Source organism: Globicephala melas, chromosome 6 (genome assembly GCF_963455315.2).
Source record: "Globicephala melas chromosome 6, mGloMel1.2, whole genome shotgun sequence".
NCBI classification, from domain to species: domain Eukaryota; kingdom Metazoa; phylum Chordata; class Mammalia; order Artiodactyla; family Delphinidae; genus Globicephala; species Globicephala melas.
Genome location: NC_083319.1, coordinates 55,263,644 through 55,287,062, shown reverse-complemented (window position 1 = coordinate 55,287,062; position 23,419 = coordinate 55,263,644). Strand labels below are relative to the sequence as shown.

The 23,419-nt window shown below is 43.9% G+C and overlaps 2 protein-coding genes across 10 annotated transcripts in view; one reads left to right on the top strand and one right to left on the bottom strand.

The window, feature by feature from the left end:
- The window catches only part of SPATA6L (spermatogenesis associated 6 like), a 62,579-nt gene extending 51,259 nt beyond the window's left edge, over nt 1–11,320 (top strand). For all 9 annotated transcript variants that reach the window (XM_060300894.1, XM_070045745.1, XM_060300889.1 and 6 more), the window contains 3 exons: nt 4,152–4,245; nt 5,341–5,443; nt 9,449–11,320. In XM_060300894.1, the coding sequence (XP_060156877.1) occupies nt 4,152–4,245; nt 5,341–5,430 (184 nt within the window). In that variant the 3' untranslated portion in view covers nt 5,431–5,443; nt 9,449–11,320. The remainder of the gene's footprint in view (nt 1–4,151; nt 4,246–5,340; nt 5,444–9,448) is intronic.
- A 4,713-nt stretch (nt 11,321–16,033) lies between these two features.
- The window catches only part of SLC1A1 (solute carrier family 1 member 1), a 62,606-nt gene continuing 55,220 nt past the window's right edge, over nt 16,034–23,419 (bottom strand). Inside the window, exons 11-12 of the mRNA XM_030877094.2 lie at nt 20,411–20,545; nt 16,034–18,289 (exon numbers count right to left, since the gene is read on the bottom strand). Of these exons, the coding sequence (XP_030732954.1) occupies nt 18,043–18,289; nt 20,411–20,545 (382 nt within the window). The 3' untranslated portion in view covers nt 16,034–18,042. The remainder of the gene's footprint in view (nt 18,290–20,410; nt 20,546–23,419) is intronic.

Sequence of the window (23,419 nt, the reverse complement as noted above, 5' to 3'; positions counted from 1 at the left end):
GCATACCCCCATGTCACTAAATTTGAGATGGATTATGATGTGCACTTAACAGAAGTATAATCGAAATGTAGGGGAAAGGCAGAGCAAGAGGAGGTTAATTCCATTAGGAAGGAGATCTAGGAAGGCCTCGTTTCTTTTTAAATAACTTTGTTAGATGGTTTATGCATTCATTCAACCAGTCTTTCCTGAGTATCTTTATGCAGCAGGACAGTAATTCTCAACTCTGGCTCACTGAAGAATTGCCTCATATTGAGTCAGAATCCTTGAGATTAGTACTGGGTGTGTGGAGGGGAATGTAGTATCTCTGTGATTAAAAGTGTGCCTCACCAATTATACCTCAATTTAAAAAAAAGACACATGAAGAATCAGTTACCAATTCATGGCACTTAGTAGACATTCAATAAATACTTGCTGACACAAGGGAAAAAAACAGTGCCTCAGAAGGAAAACAGGATTGATAGTCAACCTGCTAGTCCTGGAATAGAAATGCTAACATTTAAGACATTTCTTCTGATCTCTGAGAACTTGCAGAGGATGTTAAAAAAAAAAAATGTACACAGAGAGTTTTCTACAAGGCAGAACTTTGAGAACAGTACAGACCAAATGCTATCAGAGTATAAAGGAGAAGGAAAGTACTCTGGAATGTTTTATGGAGGAGGTGGCATTTTCATGGGGGCCCAGAGGGGAGGGGATTGGATTGTGATAGTTAATGGAGGGGAGGGATGGGAGGTGAGAAGGCAGCGGGTGCTGTCAGGTTCTAAAAGTTAGAGCAGGCTTGGGGAGAAGTGGGTGCCAAGGCTGAGGGTCTGAGGGGAACTGTGGAAACCAAGCTAAGGAATTTGGGCTCAGTTGGAAGGCAGTGGGGAGCTTTTGCAAGTCATTCACAGGAATTAGCACAGTTGACTGTAGAATGATGACTCTGGCTGCAGACCAGAGTTTTAATCATTTATCTCTGATGAGTCAGCAAATTCTCTGTCCAAAGTCACTCTAAACTGATAAGTTTGGAACTAATCAAACTATGAATTTGTAAATAAGGTGACAAAGTATAACATGGTCACACAAAGGCTATCTGGTTTGCCCAAGACTGTCCTGGTTATAGCTGAAAGTCCTGCACTGTGGGAAACCTCTTAGTTCCAGGCATCCAGGAGAGCTTGTCACCTTAACCTCCAGGGAAGTGGCACTGAAGATAATAATTTTAAGGCAGCTGTTTTGAGTAAAGGATATCCCTTTGTATCCTTGGGGAAGAATCCATTCCCCATTGACCTCAGTGTAGCCCCTGTGGAAGAATCCATTCCCCGTTGACCTCACAGAGGTAGCCCTTGGAACACTAGGTGTTACTGTTATCGAACCAGGTTCGTTTGCCCTATGCACAACAAGCCAAATGCTGAGGTGCAGAGAAAGTTTATTCACAACGCAGCCAAGTAAGGAGATGGGAGAACAAGTCTCAGCTCCACCTCCCCAAAGGCAAGGGGCTTGAGATATTTATGGGATAAAGAAGCAGGGTGGTCTTAGGCATGAGGAAATGTGATTGGAGGTAGAAAAAAGGTGAAGTAATCGGTACTTTGCCCAGGCATATCTGGGTTACATCCTTCTTCATGGGATGCATGTTCAAAAATGGAGGTACTTAGCATGATCTGAGGGTGGAGTTTTTGGCCCTCTGAAGTCAAAAAATTGTTCATCAGATAACTGTGCAGACACAGTTTTAGGGTTAGTTATCCCAACCAGTCTTAGCCAGCTTGAACTAGACAGGATCCAACTCCATGTTCTTGTAAAACAACTTAAGCCCACCATTACTATAGTGACCTGTGATGTCAGAGGCTTTATCTATAGGGACGGTTAAGAAGTCTTGTGATATATTACCCTAGGCTATGTGAAGCTTGGAGGGTATGCAAATAAAGAAAGGAAAAAAGAATAAAAACAACTAAAGCAAGCTTAATCAGTAAAGGCAGTTTGTAAGAAGAGGGGTTTTTAACAAGCTGCTTCCTTATCTTCTGTAAGTCAAGCTCAAGAATTTCTGGTAGTCAACCATAAGGGGCGTAGTTTCACTACCAGTGCTTAGGCTCTGCCTCACTCACCGTTCTTTTCACATGAGCCACTGGGACCAGTCTCCCTCTGCTCAGATCACAGAAGTGCATGAGAAATACCTTTTGAGTTTCTGCTGACTTAATACTGAAATCAGCAAGGGCCAAGTTTGCAAGGATGAGATGCGAGGCAAGTTTTGGAGTGAGAATCAGCCCAAGGTTTTAATGGAGGAAGTGGAAAACCCTTTTAACTAGCAGCATGGGAAATGGTAGTCCCAAACGTGGGAGAAACACTCTCAAGCCGGTTCCCTAGCTCCAGTGTCCGGATAGAGTCACATCCCTTCAGCATCCATCCTCAGTTCAGCATCCATCCGCAGTTGTCCCACTGCACAAGGAGGCAGAGCACTGCTCTTGCCTGTTGACTCATCATTCTCAGAGGTCTTCAAATATAGTGTTGATTGTATATAGTAATAAGGGTAACAAGTGTACGGATAATTCTGGCACTGGTTACTCAAGACCAATGAAAAAGCATTTGCAGTGTCCATTTGGTGGCTATTTTTAAATGCCAATTTTATTTATAGCTTCAAAATATTTCTATTCCTTCATCTTAAAAATTCTTAGAGGAGTGTAGAAATGATGTACCTGGCCTTTTCTTAAACATGGGCAGTGCTTTTGGTGGTTCGTTCATTTGCTGTGAGTCATTTTCCTGGGTTGGTAATGGATTTGTGTAGATCCAGTCATTCTCTTGGTCTTGTCTCCCTGGAAACCAGAGGGTACATGCTTGTTACAGGGAGCCAGGATGGGTGGCCTGGATGTGGGTCCCAAACCAAGCAGAGGGGCAACTGCACAGGGACTCATTAGTGTGGTGGCCATAACAACAACTGGATTGATTCTCACATGTTTCTGTCATTTCCAGTGTTTACTGTATATTAGTTAAAGAGAACGATTTTATCCAAATTGCTAAAAGTTTTAGGCATTTTAAGAAAACAATATCTGTGCTTTTCATAATCAAACTGCAAATTCTGCCTCAACTTAAGAATTGGTACTCACTTCCCTCCCCAAAATGAATGAATGAATGGATGAATTCAGTCACTCAAGAAATATGTATTAAATTCCTACTGTGATATTCAAAGCCCTGAGATGAGCTATTAGCCCAAGAGGCTCAGTCCCAATTTCAGTCTAGGAGGAGAGACAGACATTAACCAAATAATGACAAAATGTCCACTGGGGGAAGTGCTATGAATGAGAGGTGAATGGATTCCAAGTGCATGAAATAGGGAAGCCAGCTCCCTCTACAGCAGGGGTCCCCAACCCCCCCGGGCCACGGACCGGTACCAGTCCATGGCCTGTTAGGAACCGGGCCGCACAGCAGGAGGTGAGTGGCGGGCGAGCAAGCGAAGCTTCATCTGCCGCTCCCCGTCGCTCGCATTACCGCTTGAACTCCCCCCCACCCAACCCCGGTGCCAAAAAGTGTCTTCCACAAATCCGGTCCCTGGTGCCAAAAAGGTTGGGGACCACTGCTCTACAGGAAGGGGCTCAGGAAGGATCTTCCTGAGAAATCAGTAACTGAATTGAGCTCTGAAGGTGGGTAGGACTCAACATGAGCGGGGATGGGGCTTGGGGGTGGCAGCATTCTACTCGAGGGAGCAGTGCTGGCAAGTGCCTATGGAAGGGAGAAAATGCAGCCTGTTTGAGGAACTGAAAGACACTGAAAGATCTGTGGTTAAGTTTGGGTCTGGGTGGCCTAAAGTAAATGACACATAAAAAACCCCTGGTAGAAAAGTTGGGATTAAATTTTGTATTAAAAATTTTGGGGTTACATGTTTTAAAAGTAAAAGCAGGATTTGTTCTTTAGAGAAATATCTAAAATACACAGTAAATTACAAAGAAGAAAAGAGTCACACACCCTGACACACACCACTTTTAACATCTTGGTTGTTTTTATTCCCAGTGCTTTTCCTATATCTAGGCTTAATAAAGACATTGAAACCATGCTATGCACACTGTTTTGCATGTTGCTGCTTTTTTTTCTCACCTTTAAGTTATAAATATCGACCCTTATTGTTATGCACTCTAAGTGTCCTTTTTATCAGCTGCATAATACTCCACCCTGTTTACTCTGTTGAGCAGGTTCCACCCTGCGTCCCAGTCCATGTGGAAGAAGATCCACGAAAGGGTCTGCAGTCGTCTGACGTCCCACAGATCTCAGCAACACCTAAACAAGGTCAGGGCTTCTGATGGAATTAGATCTTTGCTGACAAAATAATATGGGGACTGGGTCTCACAGTCTAGCAGGGGAGACAGACATTAATCAAGTAACCACAGAAATAAATGTAAAATTGTGATGCTCATCAAGGAGGTTACATGGTATCCTGAGAGTGTATGAAAAGGAGTATTGGACTTGGTTGGCAGTCAGGGCAGGCTTCCCTGAGGAAGAGACAGTGGAGCTTCAATCTGAGTGATGAGTAGTAGCTACGAGTGATGAGTAGCAGCTACTTTGGAGAACAGCACACATCAAGCAGAGGTCCTACAGCAAGAGGGAGCGTTGTCCTGTCAAAGAACTTAGAGAAGATAGTGTAACTGGCCCGAAGCACATTTCCTTCTGCTCTGGACAGGAATCCCTGTCCAGGGAAGAATCTAGGGACGTGTGTGGTCTGCATGAGCTCACAACATGGCAAAAAGTTTTCCTCAAAGTGAATAAGGTGTTTTTCACTGTTTGACTTTTATGGGGGTGAGGGGAGTGTTTCTGATCCATAGATAGATAAACCCAGCACTTTGTCTACTGCAGATGTACAGCCATTAGCTGTGACCTGTCACCAGTTCAAAAAAATTCAAATGGAAGGTTGACAGTGCCCCCTCTGGTTGGATTTAACTATACCATGTAGTTGAATTGGTCATCTTGACTTATTTAAATGCTGGCATTTAAATGAATTATTTAAATGAATATTGATTCCCCTAATCACCAGGGTCGTGGATTACTTTACGTCTGTCTGCACAGTCATTTGCTTTGCTTTGTTAATTCGTAGTTTTTTCAAGTAAGGGAATCCCTTTAAAATGTAAAAAGAAGAAAAGGAAGAAAGGGAAGAGGGAGGGGGCTTGGGAGAGAAGAAGGAAGAGGAAAGAAAGAAAGAGCGATAAAGGGAAGGAGGGAGGGGGAAAAAAGGAATAGTATCTGTATACACACATGTATCATGAACACAATATATACGGCATATATGGGATTCATAGACCTCTTAAATGCAAAACTACACATCCAGATATCCTTGATCTGTATTACATTATGAGTAATGCAATTGCTGGATTTGTTTTTGTTATATAGGAAGACTCCATCTCTGAAGTAAAGAATATCCTTGAAAGACCAAACTACCCTCTGAAGAAATATCCGGTGCATAAACAGAGATATTTTTAAACTGCTGTCCTGTGTAAGTAAGCAGCTTAAGTGCTTCTTGTTGATTTGCTCAAATAATTTCAGCTTCCTGCTACCATATAAAGTACCTAGAAAATGTGGCGGACAGGAGTCAAGGAGGAGATAAGAGCCACATTCTTCCTTCAGACAGCACATATGCGGGTCTGCCAGCAGTCTTGCCTCTTGTATGCTCCCCCTACCCCCTTACCTAATGGTCCCTCTTTCAGCTCCTCAAACACAGGCTCCTTCCGGCTGTGGGGCCTTTACATGTGCTCTCTGACTGGAATACTTCTTCCTGACCCTGTATGGGTCACTCTCTTTACCTTTCGGGTCTCATGACTTTCCATGACACCCCCTCCTGCTCTGAGGTACACCTTTTTAGCCCTCTGCAGTTTTCTTTCATACAGTATGACACAGTTTGTTGTTATATTTTTATGTGGGTTGATTGCTTAAAGGTCTGCTCCTTCTACTTGAATGACACCTTCCCGAGGTCAGGGACTCTGCCGTCCTGCTCACTATTTTACAGCCGGAATTACAGTGGGATCCCATTTAACTTAGGTGAACTGAACCACACATGCCAGGTGTGTGCCCTGAACAAGAGCCTTCCTTCCCTCCACCACCCTGTCGCCACCCTTGCATCAGATGACCTTCCACTGCGGTTGGTGCTCAGTAAATATTTTTTTGTGGGAGGCTGTTGAACGAGGTGATGAGGCAACCCTTGAATTCAGGTGTGTGGTAAGAAGTTTGACATTTTCAGGGCTGTCGTCATTTCTCAGGTTTTCTCTTCTTTCCCTTCCTACCCAGGCCCAGCATAAGAATAGCTCTTCCTTTTTAAGTGCTTCCTGAGTGCCAGGAACTGGCCCGAATACTTCACTTGTATTAAATGAACTAATATTTAATTATCACAACAACTCTGTGAAGTAGGTACTATCACCAGTTCCATTTCACAGACAGGGAAACTGAGGCAAGGGGAGGTTAAGTGCCTTGCTCAAGGTAACATGGCTAGTGAATGGCTCAGCTGCTGTCTGAAGCCAGGTGATCTGGCTTTTAACCATTACATTCCATTTTCTCCAAAACTGGAGTGTGTGATAGGAGAACCCTGGGGAGAAAGAGCAGAGCCCTTTGGAACCTAAGCAGAATCGGTGGACATTGCCCTTGAACATCCCCCAGAGAGTCCTATGGTGTTGTATCATGTAGTCCCTCATTCTAACAACATCAAGATAATTAACGAATCTTTTTAAACAATAAAGGAGTGTGGGATGATGTGCTAGGTTTTCACTGTCCTCAGGCTCCTGAAATTCTGGTTTGAGGGTCATTCATGCTTTAGGGCACACATCGCCTTGCCCAGGGCTGGCCAGGATTTCCCGCCTTCAGCACAGAGGAATGTGGAGGACAGCTCAGTAATTTCCCACTTTGCAGGCTTCTACCTTAGAACGTTCTGCTTGGTAGATTAAGGGATGGCTTCTGGGCCACATAATCTCCGGTTGCCAAAATAGTCATCTAGGCAGTTATTAGGTGTTTATACGGAACACAGCCCACTTAATTACCACTTAGGGAACGTGGCCCACGTAATTACCAAATGCCAAATTGTGTTGAATTTCAACATGGCTAACATCAAGTTACATAAAGCCCTGAACCGGCAGATATGTGGACCCTGACGTGAGGAGATAGAAGGTAAGAAAAAAAAATCCGTCTTAGTAAATAGGTTTCCTTTGTAACATGAGTTCCTACTCAGTGGTTTGGAATATGCTCATAGGCCTTCTATGAAAGCTCTCCATACCATTCTCTTCCTGTCCCAATTCGGGTCATGGATTCCTGGTGAGGCAGGGGTCCTGGAGGACTGTCAGTGAAAGTTTTCATGGTTGTAAAGAACCCAGGTGACTTTGACTCATCTTAAGCAAACAGGGCATTTAGTAGAATGAAGCTGTCTCAGTGAATCCAGGGAAGATCCAAACAAGCAAGGTCAAGCAGCTAAAACGGGACCGTCATGCCTATGGGCTGGGTAGACAGCAACAGAGAGGAGCATTCGGCAGAAGACCCAGTGAGTTTCCACTCCATGTCCCCTGCCCTGCTTTTCTCAAGGACTCTCCTGCTTACAGCACCAGTGCTTGTCCTTCCCTTCTACACTTCTGCTCTTTCACTGTTCATCATCTTTCCCTTTCCTGGTTTTCTGGTGACCTCAAGATCCAGGGGAAATGAAAAAGTAGATTCTTAGCACTTAGGGATTAAGTTAGGGATGCTTGGACCAGAAACAATGAGTCCAATTGTCTGACCAGGGAATGTGTGGAAGAGATGGGTGGAAGGGGTTGGAATACATCTGTTTCTCCTTACTCAGGATGGTTTGGGCCTTGATACTTTTGGTGTAAAACAGATGATCCTTTGTATACTTTAAGATGGTGAATTTTAGATTATATGAATTTTACCATTAAAAAAGTCCCATAAGCGTGCACACACACACACACACACACCCGTTATCCCTAGTTCTCCTGTGAGGTGTGATTGCCTCGGTGTCACCGTCCTTATCAAGAGCTGATTGCCCACGTCTGGTGTGTGCTCACTGAGATTCCACTTTCAAGGCTGGGCTTACAAGGCCTCCTCTGTGAAACCTGCTGGTCCCTCAGGCAGACTCAGGCCCTCTGCCTTCTGCCCCTCCACATGCCTCCACTAAGGACTTCATTCCTTCAGCCTTGTATTGTAGTTGGTTTTCCTTATGAAAACTCTCCCAAGAAGAGGGCAGAGGACTGGAGGGAGGTCTCTGCAAAGGGATGTGAGACTGAGCAGATGGCACCAGCTCTGGCCCACCGACCCTCCCATCCCTGTGAGCAGCTCCCGTGATCCCAGCTGCTGCCGCCATGGCCAGCCTGCAGCGGGAGCTGGTCCACTTGTAATGCTCCCAACTTGAGGAAGGGCAAAGAACCCAGGCCCAGACGTCCTCAGACACAGACAAGAACTGTAGCACAAAACCTTTTCTAAAATTAAAGAATAGCAAAAAGGAAATAAACCAAGAAAAGGAAAGAAAAAGGACAACAGTGAATTAAAATGCCGGTTTCTGATTCTGTCACAGCTCCCTAGGCCTCCAGCTCCAAAGGGAGGGGCTGCTGTGGCTTCCAACCTTACCGTCTCTGCTGGGCAGGCAGGAGCCATTTTACTTCCTCCCACGGGGCCCCTTCACCTCCCTTACAACCAAAGCAAAAAGCAAACCAGCCTACAGATGCCAAGCTCCAACCTCGAGGCCCTCCCTCTCTGATTTGCTCACCAGCTTCGGAGGGATTTGTCATTTGATGGTTTGTGGTGATTGACACATGGATACTGACACACCTCCCTTCATCCCAGGGGCTCCTGGTCCTGTCAGAGTCTAACAGACAGACCACACAGGCAGTGGCCATACACCCAAATCACATGGCAGATTCCTGGGTCAGCAATCCTCAATGAGCATTAGAATCACCTGGGGGTGCTGAAAAATACTGATGCCCAGGTCACACTCTGGACCAACTTAATTGGAATCTCTGTGGGTGGTGCCTGGCATCGGTATTTCTATAAAGGTTCTTCAGGAGATTCTAATGCACATTTAGCACCGAGAATCTCTGCAGTAAGCTGCAAATGTCTTGAGAATGGGGGACTCAGAACACCCCCAAATCCTATACTGACCCCCTCCACTCTGAAAAATAATTGTTCCATGGAATAGAATTGATTTGGTCATGTTTAACAGTTCAGCTCAATAACACCTAGCAGTTTCTGCACATTTACTATGTGCCAAGGACTGTACTAGCTCCTCAGAGTAACACTAAGAGGTAGATACTCTGCTTGTCATCATCCTGATAGTATACAAAGAGGCCAGGTAACTTGCCCAAGGTCACACAAGTGTTTGTCTTGCTAACCTAACATTGCCTCATTCCTACACGTAGAGCTACATGCCAAGATTTGGATAGAGGGAAACCATCTTCTTCTCCTTGGTTGTGTTTATTGATGGGCTTTTTCTCGGTACCACATGTAGTGTATGAAGTGTCTTCACATTTCACAGGGGAGACTGAATGAAAGCTGGAGGAGCATCATGAAGAGCTCACTCATCAAGCCAACTGAACAACAATTTTTGTCCCGTGTATCAAAGCACCAGTGTCTAACCCCCGTTAACTCAAACCTGTACCCACCCAGTCTTTTGTACCCAGGTAAGAGCCATTGATTAAAGTGTCTGCTCTTTGGGGCTCAAGTTTTCTTGTCAAGCTGGAAAATTTGTGTTTTAGTTTGTTTGTATGCTTGTTTTGAGCTTGAAAACGAAAATAATAGTTGGGTGGCAGGTGCTTTTTCATTTGGAAAGCGCTTCTTAAAATTCTGATGAAGACGTCAAGATGCCTTTTCAGGTGTTCCTCATTTTGGGCAGTGGATGTGTTCTTGAAAAGTTCTTTTCTTTCCCTCCTTCCTCATTTTTTTCTCCTTCCCGCTTGTCCTCACCCCTCCCCCACCTCTACCTGTTTCCCTTCCCTTCCCTTCCTTTTCCTTCCCGTTCCTTCCTGTCCCTTCCTGTTCCTTCCCTTTCCTCTTACATTTTCCATAAGCTCGAGGAAGCTGCTATCTAGAGGAATAAACTGATATATCCTCTAGAAAAAGACTGTCACCTGATTTTCCATTTTTGGTAAATCTGTTTTTTTGTGGTTGTTTGCTTTTTAGTGTTAGGCTTGATTTACATGATATCAACTGAAAACCTAGGAAGAGGGAGCATTACTTCTGGAGAATTCAGGTCTTGCTTTAAGGGTTTAATTTCCATGCTGCATTTGTAAGAGGAGGCTAATTTCTTTTGTTTGTTGTTTAAACCACTCCTTCTGTCACCTACCCCTCCTTTTTTCCAACAATTCTTAAATAAATTTATATGAGGAACAAAACCTTCAAATATTTTTCTGAAATAAATAACTACACTAAGTTTGGCAGAAATGACTGTCAAAACCAGATTTAAAATTAGTAGAAGGGTGCCTTTATGAAATGGTTACCCAGTTTGAGGATCAAGAAGAGGATGGGGGTGGATTGAAGTGGACATTTGTCTTCATGGGTCTACAGACCCAGAGAAGAGAGGGCTTGAAAATGGAAACCTTTGTCTTTCCTTCATGCTATATCCTGAGCATTTTCCTCTACCATGCCCTAAAACCCTTTCAGTTTTTACAAGATTCAGTGAGAATCAAGTTTCCTTTTCTCATTATTACCACAGGAATTGGTTCATTAGGTAAATTAAGAAAACAAAATTTAAAATTAAAGGAGAAAAAAAGTCCAAAAGCCAAAATAAAACAAAATTCATTTATCCCTTCTCAGAATTTCAGCCTAATAAAGGTATATATCACAACAAGTATTCCACCTTTGAAAGACAGACAGTATGCTTAAATTACACCTGCTTGTATGTTTTCAGTGTGTCTGAAACTATAGTTGTCAGTTTGTTATTTTGAGGTCTAAGTAGTCATCAATAATAAAAAATACTGTATTACATTAAGACTATGGTAGAGTTCTCAGAAAAGGGCCACTTAGGAAGGATATAAGCAGCTGAAGGAAATCAGTTCTAATGAATTGGTATCCAGTGGCAGTTATTGTTCAGATACCCACTGTGACACTCATTGTCCTTTTTTTCTTTTTTTATGGTTTGAGCATAACTCCTTAATTCAGTTTAGGGATAAGATCTTAAATGCCCATTCTTATTTAAAGTCTTTTTTTTTTCTTTCGCAAATCAATCTGCCTTTTGCTCACTTTCTAATCTGCTAACTCTATTGTTTAAGTTATTCCTATTTTATCTTTTTATTTCTCAAGGAGTTATTTCAGTTTTGAGGACTTACATTGGGGCCAGGATTGCAGCAGGATTTTGCTTTTGGAATATATAAAAATGTGAATAATTTTGTGACTTATTGGGGATTACTTTGGGAAGATCTGTGTCATTAAACATAATAAATATCCCCACCTGTCTTGCTTCAGTTTATTACTGTTTTCTTGACTTTCACAGCGGCAGATCTATCAAAGCCTGGACCGTATTTTACAAATGTATTTTACAGGGTCTGGGTTTACAGAGGCTCCTGGGAAAATCTCCTTGGTGGAGCCTGGGCCCTCCAAGCAAAAGCCACCATACAGTAAGACCATTTCCCTATTGTCACCGGACTGACCCAAAGTTAGCTGAAGCCTATAGACCCTGAATTATAAATAAGATTTTAAAAATGAGAGTGTACATGATATGTTTAACATAAGAGAAGTTGGTCGGTTTTAAATGCATAATTGGGGAGGACTGATGGATTATGTATGCAAGTTCACCTAGCCCCTGAATGCCTGGCCGCTCTTACTAATAGTCATGGCTGTTCTTGATTAGTTCCATTAAAGGAGCCCTCTGACCTCTCTGAGGGCAGCCCGAGGAAAGGACGTGCTCTCTAATCCATGTGTGACCAGTGAACCTGCTAGTACTGCTTGACGGGACTGCTGTCCTTCCCTGAATGGGGGGCCCATCCCAGCACTCCTGGGGGATGTGCAGGTCTTGGAGAGAACTCCGTCGCCTCTTCCCATGGAGTGGGAACCCTGCTGACAGTGAGCGGAGCTGCAATCTTACTGCTCCTTGGTCTGCTCCCCCGGCCCCTCCACATGGGGCCTAGGGGAAGCAGTAGTTACTTCGATCATCAGAGGAAAGAGCCTGTGCTTGGTTTCACCTTCAGAACTAGGAAATTTGGCAAAAGCAGGGTCATACCTAGGACAGGCGCTTTACCCTGGTGCAAATGGATGGCTGGCTTGTCGGAGCTTCTTCAGCAGTCCGAAATTTCTCCCTTGGGCTTCTGTGTTTTTAGAGTGATCCTGCAGCACCCCCGTAAGTGTATTTTTATATTCATAAATGTATATTTATGTACTTTTCTTTCTCTTATCTTTATTTTAAAAGTACCCTGTAGCCCATAGTATAATATCAACCCTCCTCATCATTCACCATGAGAATCACCTGCCAGGGCTCATTTATTTGCTCTCTGTGGTGACCACAGCTTTGCCTCTCCAAGACGCTGTGGGCAGAAGGAATACAGTATATTCTGTGGCAGGGTTTGTTTTGTGTGTCTCAATTCCAGAAGCTCTGAGATGGCAGCACTGAGGGCCACCATGCCTGCTCAGAGACGGTGTGGGGAACTGGGGGCTGCTAGGCGGCTCAGGTACCAGGATTAGGATTTTCAAATGAAGAGGAAGAAGGGAGACCTCTGGCAGGGCGGAGTTCGCTCTAAGGTAGGAGAGCTGAAACATATGTGATGGGTCTTTGGTTTTTGACTGGCTGGAGCTGCTTTTGGCTCAGCCAAGGTATGTCACTGCACGTCTTGCTCAGCCTGGGTGGGGGTGTGGAGTGGTTTATTCTAGGTCCTTCCACAGAGGAGGCCAGGACAAGGGCAACGTCCAGGGACTTGGGAGAGCTACAGTCTGTTTTGTTTTGGTTTTTTTTTGCGGTATGCGGGCCTCTCACCGTCGTGGCCTCTCCCGCTGTGGAGCCCAGACTCCAGACGCAAAGGCTCAGCGGCCATGGCTCACGGGCCCAGCCGCTCTGTGGCATGTGGGATCTTCCCGGACCGGGGCACGAACCCGCATCCCCTGAATCGGCAGGCAGACTCTCAACCACTGTGCCACCAGGGAAGCCCCGAGCTACAGTCTTTTAAAGACCTTACCAACTAACTCTGGGAGACCTGGAATCCCAGGAGAGAAATGGAGTAAAGGTCTTTTTCCTTCTTCCTGCCCCCTCTTTTTCTCTCTTTTATTCCTGTATTTACTGCCTCAGTTTGCCAGGTGCTGTATCAGGTGATTCCCAAGGGCATTAGTAGGCGGTGTTAAGGTTGAGGGCCCTGGAGTGAGAGCACCTGGATTTGAATCCTGGTTTTACCATTTACTGGCTGAGTGACTTGAGCAAATAACATAACCTTTTTTTGCGCCTCAGTGTCCGTCTATGTGAGATGGAGTCAATGGTACCACCTATTTCATAATGTTGTTGTCATAAGCAAATGAGTTAATGCATTTAAAGCCCTTCAAATCAGTGCCTGGCACAAAACAGGCACTCAGTAAGTGTTAGCTGTTATTATGCTCATCTCATTTAATTATTGAGGAAAGCATTCCCCTCCCCCCATCCCCCCCTTTTTTTTTTTTGCTGAGGACACTTAGGCTCAGAAAAGCTGAGTGTCCGAGCCAGTTTCCAAACCCTGGTCTGTCCTGTCTCCAAACCTCATGACCTTTCTGCTACTTTCTGCCACCCCTTGGTTGTCACTTGATTGTCCCTGAGGCTGGTGCATGCTGGATAATTCAACCTCAAGGGTTTGAAAAAAATGAATTCAGAGTCCTTCAGTAAAGTGACAGGGCAACTAAGGTCTCTTGACAGGAGTTGGGATGAGGTTAATCACTTCTTGCTTAGGCCAACAAGAGATGCTTTCTACTCTCATTTCCTGTCATTGGAGTATTATGTTTGTAAACAGCATTTTTAGGAAACCACCCCCCCTTCCCCCACCCCAAAATCAACATCCCTGTTCCTTTTCCTCCAGGAACTGGCACTTATTTAGACTGATATCTTGAACTGAGGTAAATATCACACCTATTTTAGTGGGACGACTTCTAGGAAAGACTGTAATAGGTGTCATTGCTGGAAGTGCTGGATTCATGGTGAGAACTCCTTGTTGTGAAAGCTCGTTTGTCCTTGCATGAGGGGAGTTCAACATGGCGAATGATGACATCCTTTGTTCATTGAGTCATATGGTCCCAGCCCTGACGATTAACTGAACTGGTTCTGTAGCCTTGCTTGCAATCACTTTTTTTTTTTTAACATCTTTATTGGAGTATAACTGCTTTACAATGGTGTGTTAGTTTCTGCTTTATAACAAAGTGAGTCAGTTATACATATGTCTCCATATCTCTTCCCTCTTGCAGCTTCCTCCCTCCCACCCTCCCTATCCCACCCCTCTAGATGGTCACAAAGCACCGAGCTGATCTCCCGGTGCTATGTGGCTGCTTCCCACTAGCTAGCTATTTTACATTTGGTAGTGTATATATGTCCATGCCACTCTCTCACTTTGTCCCAGCTTACCCTTCCCCCTCCCCATATCCTCCTCAAGTCCATTCTCCAGTAGGTCTGCATCTTTATTCCCGTCTTGCCCCTAGGTTCTTCATGACTTTTTTTTTTTTTTAGATTCCGTATATATGTGTTAGCATATGGTATTTGTTTTTCTCTTTCTGACTTACATCACTCTGTATGACAGATTCCAGGTCCATCCACCTCACTACAAATAACTCAATTTCGTTTCTTTTTATGGCTGGGTAATATCCCATTGTATATATGTGCCACATCTTCTTTATCCATTCATCTGTCGATGGACACTTAGGTTGCTTCCATGTCCTGGCTATTGTAAATAGAGCTGCACTGAACATTTTGGTACATGACTCTTGTTGAATTATGGTTTTCTCAGGGTATATGCCCAGTAGTGGGATTGCTGGGTCATATGGTAGTTCTATTTTTAGTTTTTTAAGGAACCTCCATGTTCTCCATAGTGGCTGTATCAATTTACATTCCCACCAACAGTGCAAGAGGGTTCCCTTTTCTCCACACCCTCTCCAGCCTTTATTGTTTGTATATTTTTTGATGATGGTCATTCTGACTGGTGTGAGAAAAAAAAAACAGAGCTGGAGGAATCAGGCTCCTGGACTTCAGACTATACTACAAAGCTACAATAATCAAGACAGTATGGTACTGGCACAAAAACAGAAATATAGATCATGGAACAGGACAGAAAGCCCAGAGATAAACCCACACACATATGGTCACCTTATCTTTGATAAAGAAGGCAGAAATATACAGTGGAGAAAAGACAGCCTCTTTAATAAGTGATACTGGGAAAACTGGAGAGCTACATGTAAAAGAATGAAATTAGAACGCTCTCTAACACCATACACAAAAATAAACTCAAAATGGATTAAAGACCTAAATGTAAGGCCAGACGCCATCAAACTCTTAGAGGAAAACATAGGCAGAACACTCTATGACATAAATCACAACAAGATCCTTTTTGACCCACCTCCTAGAGAAATGGAAATAAAAACAAAAATAAACAAATGGGACCTAATGAAACTTAAAAGCTTTTGCACAGCAAAGGAAAACATAAACAAGACCAAAAGACAACCCTCAGAATGGGAGAAAATATTTGCAAACGAAGCAACTGACAAAGGATTAATCTCTAAAATTTACAAGCAGCTCATGCAGCTCAATATGAAAAAAACAAACGACCCAATCCAAAAATGGGCAGAAGACCTAAAAAGACATTTCTCCAAAGAAGATATACAGATTGCCAACAAACACATGAGAGAATGCTCAACATCATTAATCATTAGAGAAATGCAAATCAAAACTACAATGAGATATCAGTTTGTTTTTAGTAATACTACGTGCTCAGTATTGTAATGTGCCCTGGGGGGTATGGGACGAGATATGCTAAGGAGTGTAAGATACAACCTGTGCCTCCTGCAGTCTCTGGAATTACTAGGGCAATGAGATGTTTCACGTGTGACTATCAACTGACCAGGTCTCTCCCTTCCCACACCCATCGGAGTGCATGAGATAAAAGAACAGATTAGGGAAGGAAAAGGCAGAGAAGAAAGAATGATGGAAATGTTTATTGAGACTGAAATGGAACATTGTTCTCTTTTATGAGTTAACAGCACAGTGTGTTAAGAGGCTGGTTACAAACTCACTCCAAAATAAGGATGACCTGCAGTTCACGAATGGCTGTCAACTCCAGTGCCTCAAATCAGAGCAGGCTGCCAAGGGGGTAGAACCATTCAGCCCAAGATAAATTACTGATTCAACTGTATTTATATTTACTTCCTAAACAACAACACAATATTTGCATGTTAAAATTCACATTGAATCATGGGTCCATAATTTATGTGTACATGACCCATTTGGTATCATCCTCTTGTAGATTTCAGGTGCAGGTGGTCAATACTGAGCATTTTGTTTTACTATTCCATGATCTTTGGCACAGTTTCTGGTTTCTTAAATATAAAAGCACAGGCTTAAATTGGCTACGCAATACTGCAGAAACAGGACTATTTTGGATCTCGGTGTAAACACAAGTATATGGTAAGCATTATTTACAAGATGAGAGCCGAGCACAGACTTCAATATGCTGTCTTCACAAATGAGCAGAAGAATGACAGGCAACGGATTTTAATGAGCAGGGGCCAAGATTACTAGACTACTAGTTAGTTAGAACAAACTTCCCTGGAGGAGGACACAAGTTTCATACAACGGAAGAATTTCCCTGAACCACTGATACCAATGTCTCATGTTGTGGGATTTACTCTGCAAGAATCTAGGGTAGGGACAGTGCTTTTCTGGCCAATGTGGCTTGTTCAGTCCATCAAACCCATATTAAAATACAACTTAGCTGGTAGCTTGCCATTGTTGTTTGGGCCTGGTGGGTAGGAAAGGGCAAAGTACTGTCTTTTTAAGCAGGTATAATTGACTTTGGAAGAATTATAGTTGGATAATATAATTATTATATTAAACACATCCAGTTGGATAAAAACACATCCAACCTTATATGAGTGACAACTTTGTATATAGTCTTATATAGAGCTGATATGGATTCCCTCCCAGAAGTAGAATCTGGAAGTTGTAAATGAGTGGGCCATGCCACCTCAGAGTATCACCAGAATAACATCTCTGCTTTGGGGCTGATACACAAACGTGAAACGATCAAACAACATGATTTCTCATTCTTATGCTTATGAGAGAGGGGTTCTGATTAAGCCCCAAAGCAGATCTGGATTGAAATTGTAGTTATTATTCAAGTACAAGGAGAGCTCTGTATTTCACGTTGACAGTTCAATTGTGATCTCTGTCTGGCAAACTATATGAAAATAATAAATATATACATATTTATATATATATATATATATATATATATATATATCTATATCTAGCTCTATACTGAACACTGGGTTAATAGTTACCAGCGTCCCAATACAGTACATTGAAAAAAAGAACCCTTCTCTCTTCTCCCCAGACCTCATATACATCTTAAAACTGTTACTGCAGAACCGTGCTGGTCTGTTTTCTTTCAGAGTAGTTTCTTTGAAATTGGCCTGAGATGAGTTCAAAGTGGACAATTTGGCACATTAACTTGCGGGGGGGCGGGGTGTTTAGATGCATTATAATCTATAAAAATGTGAGAGGTCAAAGGAAATCCATGGCAATAAAGCCTGAGTAATGACAGAATATTTTTTTAAAAAAACCAAAACACTGGTCTGTGCATGAGAAAGCAGTTTCTCTTTCACATCTATTGATATTACCTAATTAAAACAGTTACTACTTTAAATACTTCCTAACTCTGTCTCCCACAGGATTTAAAAATTCCAGATAATACAGCTTTCCTTTCAATCAATTTTCTCTCATCTTACCCCACCCCCAAATCCCAGAACTTGGAGAGCAAAAGCTGTGAATCCAAATATAGAAAATAATCCAGAGGTCTGTATATCAAATCAAATGTACAGTTGGCTGTTAGTGTTTTTCTTTTCCTTACTTAATGTTTGAATTTGCTAAGAGATGACTCTCCTGGAGAGGTCCTTCACCACTCCCAGTTTTCCAAAGCCACGGCCCTAGAACTGTGAGGTCTGGGTGAATGAGATGGTGTCGGACTTGTCGATGGCAAAGCCTCCGTTGACATAGGACTTCTTGGTGTCCAAGTCTTCACTGTCGAGTGTCGTGGATTCCAAGGCAAAGGGGTTCACGATGTTGACCTCAGATGAAACATCCATCTGCTCCAGCTCCTTCTTAGAGAGCTTCTCCACGATGCCAGTCCCGAATGCATCGCCGAGGACATTCACCATGGTCCTGAACCGATCCCTGGGGAGGACAGAGGAAGTCAGACAGAAGGCCCGGATTTCATTTTCCTTCAAGTTGGAGATGGGAAAGGACCCAAGGAATTCAATTACAAATTAAGCAAAGCACAAAGTGCTGTCCCCAGGGCTGGCTGACCAGAGGCTCTCCACTTCACAGGCCTGGGCCAGAGGTGGTTTGTAAAGGCACAGAACGAGCACACAGGCTGCCCTGGGTCCCCGTCAGTCACAGTGAATCTCCTGAATTCAGCACTGAGCTCCCTAAATTCCCTCCTCTCCTCCCAAAGAAATGTGAACACCGTCTTCACAGGTATTTGGGGGGAGCTGAGGGAGGGTCAGGATTCATTAGTCTTTCACCCAACCTCTTTCTTATGGGCAATTCTGAGCCTTCTTTTGGCTAAGATGAGAGAACTTGGATGTTTTGTGGGTGGTGTGTGTGTCCCCGGTGTGCTCCTTTCTTTCCCACACAAGGTCACTCCATGAGCAAGCCAACAGGGACACCACTGAGCACAGGGTCAAAACCCCAGCCAGCCTGGGAAAAGCTCACTCCTTGTGGCACTCTCAGCCAGTGGTACCCCCCAGACAGCCCAGAGGAGAGGCTGGTGGCAGGAAGCCGAGTAGGTGAAGGAGGCATCCTGGATGCTGGAGCACTGTTGCTAGGAAATGTGTACATGAATACTGTGAAAGCTACACCTGCAGGACGGAAAACGCTTACGCACGTGCTTACACACGTCCATTCTGGGTGCCCTCCTGCTATTTAGAACATGGATTGAACTAGACCCTGGTGTGGACCAGCTAGTGTCTTCTTGTCCGTGGATCAGGTCAGGCCTTTGACTTCTCTGGATGTCTTGGAAGTGAAGGTCACTTGTGTTTCAGGAAGAACCAGGGAAAGGAGAGAAGTGCAAATCCACCATCACCACTAGAAAGAAAAATTGAAGCACCTGCCTCAATGGTAGGGTATCTTGGCAAGAAAGGTGCCACCTCAGTTGGGCCTTGAAGAACCAGCTAGCTGCTGAGGGGGCCCCATAGCAGCTTCCCAAGTGCAGAAGCTTCTGCCTTCTGGGATGTAATGGTATCTTCAAAGCCACATGGAATGTTTCTGCTTCCCTTTCTACTATTTCAGCTGCTACTTGCAAACTACATAGCACTGTACTCCCCAGTAAAGCTGGCTGGTTCTGAGTGAAGGCTCAATATGGAGCAAACTATCCCCTGATGGCCAGGGGACAGAGCCACACCCAGATGCTGGAAGACCACTGCACAGAGTGGGTGTCAAGGTTAAAGCCAGGAACCAGGCTCATTCTAACTTTAACCTTGGGGGGGTCACAAAAGGCATGTTCTTACCCAGATGTTCTGCTGTGTTCCTTAGGTAGGTGTGTGCGTGTGTGTGTCTGTTGTTAGAGAGAGAGAGAATGAATTGTTGGTTCAGGCCTGAATGGTCCAACTCATTCTAATCATAACAATTAAACTTGCTGTTAATTGAATACATACTGCCAGCCAGACACTGTTCTGGACACTCCTCTCATTTTAGCTCACTCAGTCCTTATACCAACCCCATGAACTAGACAGAATCTTTCCCATCTCATAGGTAATGCAGCTGGCCCCCAGAGAGGTTAAGGAACTTGCTCAAGGTCAAAGAGCCAGTAAGACACTGAACCAGGATTCAAATCCAAATTAGTCTTATCCCAAAGCCTTTGCTTGTGCTACTGCCCTGATGGTGCTGACGATCTTGGGAAGGTAGGCTGACGTTGAACCAGGTGGTTCTGAACCTATGATGCTGGGATAGGCTAGGGTGGCCTATTGGGTTTGGAATGTCTGGGGCCTTGCCCAGCTTCTTCACCTTATTATTTTATGTTTATCTCATCCCACACCCAGCTCCTAACCTTGAGCATTACCAGGTATAATGAGTTAACGGAGATCACAAGCTTTATAAAATCACTGCTTGCAGTTATGAGGAGTTAGTTTTTAAGCATGTTATCAGACGGCCTGGTCAGAGGGAAATTAAAGCAGCAACAGATGGCTCATTAGGCAATCTGAGGGGAGAATGATGACAGACTGCATGGCTAGATTATGCATGGCTAGGAAGCCTGCCTTCCCATCCGCCAGAGGCAGTGTGTTTATCCCAACTCACAGGAGCCAGTCAACAGCGATGATGAGGGTGACATCCTCAGCGGGCAGGCCCACGGCACTCAGCACGATCACCATGGTCACCAGGCCGGCCTGGGGCACACCGGCAGCTCCGATGCTGGCAGCTGTGGCCGTGACACTGTAGACACAACACACCAACACAAAAGGAGTCAGACACCCATTTCTCCCTTCAAGGGCCCTGGTCCAAAACGGTTAGTCCTGTTGGCTGTTACTGCTCTGTCCCTAGACTGGCCAGTCAGAATCTGTTCTCGGCTGGGCACAAGCTCTGCCTCATTAGACAGCTGTGGAAGACTGAGAAGAGCATGATCTTTTTCCAGGGGGGAGATATGGCAAGTCATTCTAACATGAGGAAGTGGAGAGGAACTGCGTGAGTGGCACACAAAAAATGAGCTAGAGAGACACTTACCAGGAAGGCAAGAGTTTACCAATCGAGGTGTTAATGGAGGGCTTTATCCACCCATCCATGTAGCCGTCCATCCTAAACAAGTGCCAAGTACCTCTCCACCTGCTTTCTTCCTCCCTTCCTCCATCTATTCACCCAGGCAATCATTTATTGAGCATCTAATGTGTGCCAGGAATTTACACTGCCTTGAAGGATGATGAAGGGGTAGGGATGGGGGTGGATGGGCAAGGGTATTCCAGGTGAAGGCAAAGGAATGAGGCACTGGCCAAACAGGTTTCACTGTACTTTCTTTTACATCACAAGTCTCTTGACCTCTCTGGGAGCTGCCCTTTAGGGCACTGAGTTGAGAAATAGCTGTGACTCCTGTCCAAGGTACAAGTGTTTATTCCCGACTGCTCCTTTTTGCCAGTGGATGCACTTTGTGCAAAAGGAAGAAAGATCTGGAATCCAGGAGAGGCAGCCAAATGAACTTCGTTACCTTGTATTTAAAAAGATCCCTCTTGCGCAGATCAAATGTGGCAATAGGGATTTTTCTCTTTGGAATGTGCAGTTTTTCATCAGCAACATCTTCCTGATTTAAATCTGGTCATTTTGGAGAAAACAAGGGTTTGCCCTGCCCTGAAATGTCCCTGGATTTGAATGAGCTTGAGGGGACCCCTATATTTTCTGGATACACCTTCTCATCCTTGGGCCAAGGATGCCATTGGATTTAAAGCTGAAGATGGAGACACTGTCAATTTAAACTAAAAGAATCCCTGATTCGATATACAAATCTATACTCTGTGGGCTAAAAAAGCCTCAGAGTTCTCACCAAGCTGATTCTACTGTTCATTCATCTGCCTAGTGATGTGTCACAGGTGGTCTCTGAGGGCACGCTCAAACACAGGCCAGAGTTCTTTGACAAGTGTGGTTTCCTTCAGTGGCTGTGATCACCAACTTACAGTTAATTAGAGATTTCTGGGGCTGTCCCAATTCCTCTAAAAGTTTCAGGCTTGCATAATCCTTTAGATCTGTTCTGACTTAAGTAGTCTTTGGAAAACCTAAGTTTATGTCAGTGGTCGAAAACATTTAAAGTGAATGCATCAGTGGGTTTTCTTTGTCAGAAGTGATTTGTGTCCATACCCACTGATCCCTCTTGGAAGACCCAACACATCACAGTTAACCATGTCCCTATGGATTGAGGCTGGGCTTGAAACTCAAAATCCATTTAGTCAAAGAAAACTCTGCCCTTGAGCCTTGACCTTGCTGATTAAACTGCAGCCATTTGCCTGGCTTAGGTCTGAAACTTGGAACTATAAATCTTCAGATGGGGGTAAAAATATAAAAAACCTACTTCTTCTTCTTGAACATACCCCACTTTGACTTAAGAGGGTTTCACAGAAGAAAACACAATAATCATTGGTAGAAAGTTCTTTCCTAGCACTGAGATCTAGTTTTAGGTCAGGCCATTTAAAACTCAGCTCTCCATACAGGTTGGGGACTGAGTCGTGAGCTAGAGTGAGCACAGGTTTTAGAGGCAGACAGATCCAGCTCTGCTGTTTTACTAACGGTGTGTCCTTAGGCAAGTTACTTCTCTGAGTCTCAATTTCTTGCCTGTAAGATGGGGAGAATATGTCTGCTTTTCAGGGCTGCTGTTAAGATTAGATGAGGTATTATATGTAAGGCATCAAGTATAGCACCTGGATGTAGTAGATGCTTAAAACTGATGCCATTTTGCTACGTCAGCAGCTGTTACAACTACTACTGCTGCTAGTATTACTATTAAAATTATCATAAAAACATCTACTGTTACTACTGCTGCTACTTTTTCCCTCTACGCTCTTTCTAGGCCCCAAATCCCATAATTATCTTTTGTTATAAGAAACTTTATCCCATTTTCAATCAGTTGTAACCTTTGATAAGTGAATATTTTGATAAAACCACAAAAGGGAATGTTTTAGGTGGATGGTTTCTTTGATATCCAGTCCAAAAGGACCACAGAAAGAGATAAACTATGGATCCAAAAATCTCTGTAACCATCAACCACATGAGCCACAACTGTAACTTGTAAAATTGAAAAAAAAAAACCACTTATTACTTGATTCTCTCCCAGGTAGAGCCAGAGGATTTTTTAAGTCAATGATTACTCTGGGCCTCACAGTTGTTGTTACTTGCTCTGGGCCAGTAGTTATCAGCAAGTATGATTTAAGAATACACCAGAGGGGCTTCCTTGGTGGCACAGTGGTTAAGAATCCACCTGCCAATGCGGGGGATACGGGTTTGAGCCCTGGTTCAGGAAGATCCCACATGCCACGGAGCAACTAAGCCTCTGTGCCACAACTACTGAGCCTGCATTCTGGAGCCCATGCTCTGAAACAAGAGAAGCCACCGCAATGAGAAGCCTGTGCAGCACAACGAAGAGTAGCCCCCGCTCGCCGCAACTAGAGAAAGCCCGCATGTGGCAACGAAGACCCAATGCAGCCAAAATAAATAAATTAATAAAATAAATAAATTAAAAAAAAAAAAAAAGAATACACCAGAGCAGGGAGAGAGGTTTTTCATGTGAATTGATTATTTAGTCTCTAGGCCCAAAGTTTATTTCTCTAGCAG